The sequence below is a fragment of the Corvus brachyrhynchos genome, unplaced genomic scaffold (genome assembly GCF_000691975.1).
Source record: "Corvus brachyrhynchos isolate BGI_N302 unplaced genomic scaffold, ASM69197v1 scaffold245, whole genome shotgun sequence".
Classification (NCBI taxonomy): domain Eukaryota; kingdom Metazoa; phylum Chordata; class Aves; order Passeriformes; family Corvidae; genus Corvus; species Corvus brachyrhynchos.
In genome coordinates, this window is record NW_008238988.1 from 7,005,232 (window position 1) to 7,009,891 (window position 4,660).

Consider the following 4,660-nt stretch of genomic DNA (forward strand, 5'->3'; position numbering starts at 1 on the left):
GCGCCCCCTGCGCCCCCTCCGCCGGGCTCCTGCTCCCCCGCCGAGCTCCTGCAGCGGCCCTGAGCTCCTGCAGCGGCCCTGAGCTCCTGCTGCTGCCCCGCCGAGCTCTTGCTGCTGCCCCGCCGAGCTCTTGCTGCTGCCCCGCCGAGCCTCCTCCCCGCTGCCTCCCCGGGGAGCCGGCGCAGCCCTGTCCCCCCTCCCAGCTCAGCAAAGGGGCTCTCGGCTGGCTGAGGGAGAACCGGCCCAGCCCCAGCCCGAGGTCACGCCCCACACACAGATCCCTACGGCAACTCTGACAGCTTTTACACAAATTTAATGGAGGGTTTGAGCACTTTAAAAGTTAGTTCATCTTATCCTTTTATTTTTTTTACAAGGTAAGGGAGGCAGAGACCTCTCCCTTCATCCATTTTTTGGCATCCCTAGCCTGCTTGTGGCTCAGGATGGTCCCTGGGGACATCCTGGAGCGCTAGCCTGCTCTGGTGCTGCACAAAGACCCCACTGGGGCTTTTAGTGGGACATACCAAACCCACCCCACACAGGCAGAGAAAGAATGTCCAGGTCTTAGTTCCTGAAGAGAACTACCAGATCTATCCCATTAGGATTAAAGCACGGAGCAAGAACAGGCCAGTGCTGACAGCTGTGGCACAGAGAGCCCCAGTGCTTACCTCAGAAAGCTCCCAACCAAAGCACCCCGAGTCTGGAGAAGAGACCAAAAAGGCACCACAGCCCCACTGCTCGTTCAAGTGTTGACAGCAAAATTACGGGTTACCTTCACCACACCCCCCAGGAACCCCATGACTGCCTCTGGCATTCCTAAGGATACACTGGTTACTTTTAACTCCAGCTTTCTGAACAGTTTATCCTCACAGCTCTGCTGGATGTTGAAACACTGCAGCTGGAGTAAACTGTTCAGAACTTCTGACGCTGCTCTGGCAGCCCCACGCTATTAATGGGATAAACGACACAAATACAGAGAAAATCCCAGCCAGGAGTGACCTCGGGCAGCCACCTCTGCTGAGGGCAGGGCCAGGCAGAGCTGGCTGCTCCAGGCACCACAGCCAGGCTGGAGCATCCCCAGGGATGGGAGCCCACAGCCCCTCTGGGCCCTGTCCCAGTGTCTGACCACCCTCACTGTGAGAGTTTCTTCTTCTTCTATCAATCTGTTGTTTGTTTTGCCCCTCACCCCTATGATAACCCTTCAGCTGCCAGCCTGGCTCACTGCAGAGGCTGAGCTCCCACATTGCAGAGCCCCCAGAAGGTCTGGGAGCAGCATTCCCGCTGCTCCAGAGAGCCCAAAAGCACCTACTGCACTTTAGAATCAGGGTAGCAAACAATTCTGCTCTCCAAAATCCCTCCCTAATGTCTCCCCTTACTGATAAGAGGGTAGAGCTTATTCTTTATAGAAGTGAATGTCTTTTTATATAAAATTCACTGAGTACATCACCAGCATTATTTATTGATTACAGGATTTAGGGTTTCAACAGAGCTTCTGTGCTCTTTAATTACAACACAGACCAGCAAGCAGAGCCAGTGGCTGCTAACTCACAGCAGGGTGAAAAAATAACTCCAGAAATGGATTTGTGGAGGGCTTCTGAAAGAACCTGAAGCCTCCTGGTCCCACAGGGCTCTGTGCTCAATCCAAAACCTCTCTCTGAGCAGCAGGATCACAGTGGCCCTGGCTTAAGTGGGACCAAGGTGCCCTCTGGTGCCTGCTGGGCACGGAGATTCCTTGGGAAGCAGCAAGGAGAGGGGAAAAAGGAAACAGAAAATAAGAGAGACACAAAAACCTTCGTTTTAACACAAACCACGAATCTTTATGGGCAGGGAAAAAAACCCACCCAAATCAACTAAAATGCAATACAGTGTCACCGCCTGGGAAAAGGAAAATTAAAAATGCCAGCCAGCATTAAACTAAAAGCTCTTAAATAGAGAAAAACAGTAAAAATATTCTAAAACCTGAGGTGAATAGAGGGCCCAAGGAGGCATTAAAGAAAAGGTTTTGTTCTCATATCCTCCCCCAGATTTTTATAAGAGCAAACAAAAGTAATTTTCACCTTTGACAAGATTTTATGGCAAATTAAAGACGTTTCTGCCATCTGATTGCTTTTGCCAGTTAGAGAAATTCTCGTAATGCTTTGGCACAACAGACGTTGGATAGCTCCTGCAAGCAGTGAAATCCTCACCACAGAGCACCAGCTTGTCCATCATTTCCATTTTGGCCCTCTCCTGCAAAAGCATTGCTGTGTCTCACGTCCCTGTCCATAGGCAGCCCGACCCTCCTGAGACTCAGCTCGCCGTGGGGGACGTTCCAGAGACGTCCCTGAAGCACGAGCAGAGCTCTCTGAGTGTGCTGATAGCCACCCACAGCCCGCTGCTCCCTGCTGTTCATGGCAAACTGTGAATTCCAACATAGCTTTTGTTTCTTTTGACTCCTGTTAGATGGCTTCTGCTGCTGAGACAAAAACTACTTCAGCTCCAGTTTGGAGATACACTTCATGGCTTGGTACCAACAGCTGTCACTGGCCCTCACCAGCACAGGGACCACCAGCTCCAGTGTTTAGCTGACACTCAATACAGTTTATTTGGTTGTAACACCAGTGAATGCCAAGCAAACACCACTCTTACTCAGATCTGAGAACATCATGTCAAGCAGGATGACCTAGAACAGGTATTTTGTTATCCATCCGTAGCTCTGCTTTGGGAGCCACTCATGGATTTTCAGTTTTGATGGGAAGTTATTAGGTTTCCACTCATGAAAGGAGGTAATAAAACAGCATTCACCCCTGTTTTTGGAAGATTAAATGATGTAGCCTTAACAGGTAAGTGTTATCCTGCATACTGTGTATTTTCCAAACAAGAGTTAGTGCCTAAAAAGTTTATTCCAGCTATTGTGATACTCAGGGCCTTGCTTATTGTATGTAAAGACATCTCAACAGAGCTCCTCTGGCATTGTTGCGCTGTGCTGTTTGACGCTGTCCTTCGTTCTCACTGAAACGTTGTCTTGTTTACTGGTACTGTTTGTCACAATTAAAGAGAATGATTCTACTGTGCACAGGACACCTGGCTCTCGTTCTTGGAGCAGACACAGGTGCTTTTGCTCTCCTGCCTTTGGATGCTGCTCTGACTTTACAAAAGCCATTTAAGCCCTAAATTTGCAATGGTCACCTCAAGAGCAGAACCTGAGGTCCAGGAGCCACTTCCCCACGTGCTGAGGCCTCCAGAACTGAGGCTTGGCCTTGGCACACACTGCAAACCATCCCTTCACCCCCTGTGTTACTAGAAATCGAGTTCTCCAGTAAAGCAGCAGCAATTCAAATGCAAATAGCAGACCAGAGAAAGGAAACAGAAACACTGCAGGCAAAGCTCATGTAGCCAAACCAACATGCTTATTGCAGGTTAAATCCCAAGTGAAACCCCCCAAAATAAACCCCTGCACTCAACAGAGCATTCGGAAGCACCTGCAGTGATGCAAAACTACTTCAAAGTTTCTCTTTATCAGAGGAAGTTCCTCATTTAAACACTCTCAGGTCACTGGGTTGAAAACAGCTGATGCACTCACAAGTTTTTGCCTTCCAGTGCTCCTCACAAAACTACACCAAAATCAATCAGCTTTAACCAAAACCATGCTCTGAGGCCAACAGCCTGATACATAACTTACTCCTAATTTTTTATGCCTCTCACTGAACAAAGAGCAGATATTCTGAACTTTTTAAAGTGGTATCTTATATAACATCATTTGCCTACCAGTACCTCAGTGGGAAGGCACAGATCACCGAGTTACAACTGACTGACAAACAGCTCTGGCCCCCAAAAATCTCTCCTATATTTGGGCATTACAGACTGGTAAAAAGAAAAAGATATAATCATCATCGAAATAGGCTCAAAATAAACCAATTAAAAAAACCTCCAGGAGAACTAATTACACTCACAGATGACTTAAAGCTCTAAAGAATATTCTTAATCAGAGAAAATGTTCCAGTGCACACACACAGATTCCTTAAGGCATTCTCAACATCTTAATACTCCTGAATTCAGCCAAATGCAGAAACCTCAGTTTAGGTCTGGGGTCAATTTTGCAAAGACTCCTGAAAGAGGGTGAGGAAACAAATTGGATTGCAAGTTTTCCACTTGAGCTTTTCAAGTTACTGCAAGGTAAAAGGTGTCCTTGGTGCAAAGTGAAACTGCAGCTGCTGCAACTGAAACCGTGTTGCTTAATTTACCTTCTAATCAATGTTAATTACATAGGAAAGTGTTGCCTTTATAAACCTCTGCAAGTCTAGATGGAGATGATAAAACACTTACTGTCACTGGCCACTGACCAAAAAGGAAATGCAGCACTCACCTTGATGTAAGTGTTCTGAATTTCTACCAGTTCTTCCCCAAGTGGAACTACAATTTTTTCCACTTGTCTCTCGTGAGAATAAGGCTGAATTTCTGGAGAATCTTCAGCGCACACCTCTATCTGAGCAATCAGCAAGTTGGAGATAACTTGTTGCACAGCCTGGCAAAGAAGCCACAAAAACAAAGTAACTATTTCCATGTTTTAGCAGGTCTTAAACAGAATTGTAAGGAAAAGGCACCCATTACCTGTGACGAAAAAGGAAAGGAAGGTCAGGAAATAGAATCCCAGACTGGCTGGGGGTGGGAAGGAACCTTAAAT

General features: G+C 47.3%; 1 protein-coding gene across 1 annotated transcript in view; it reads right to left on the reverse strand.

Annotated features, from left to right (window-relative positions):
- Positions 1–4,660, reverse strand: part of FANCM (Fanconi anemia complementation group M) — a 55,210-nt gene that overhangs the window by 48,295 nt on the left and 2,255 nt on the right. Inside the window, exon 4 of the mRNA XM_017738813.1 lies at positions 4,343–4,501. Within this exon, the coding sequence (XP_017594302.1) occupies positions 4,343–4,501 (159 nt within the window). The remainder of the gene's footprint in view (positions 1–4,342; positions 4,502–4,660) is intronic.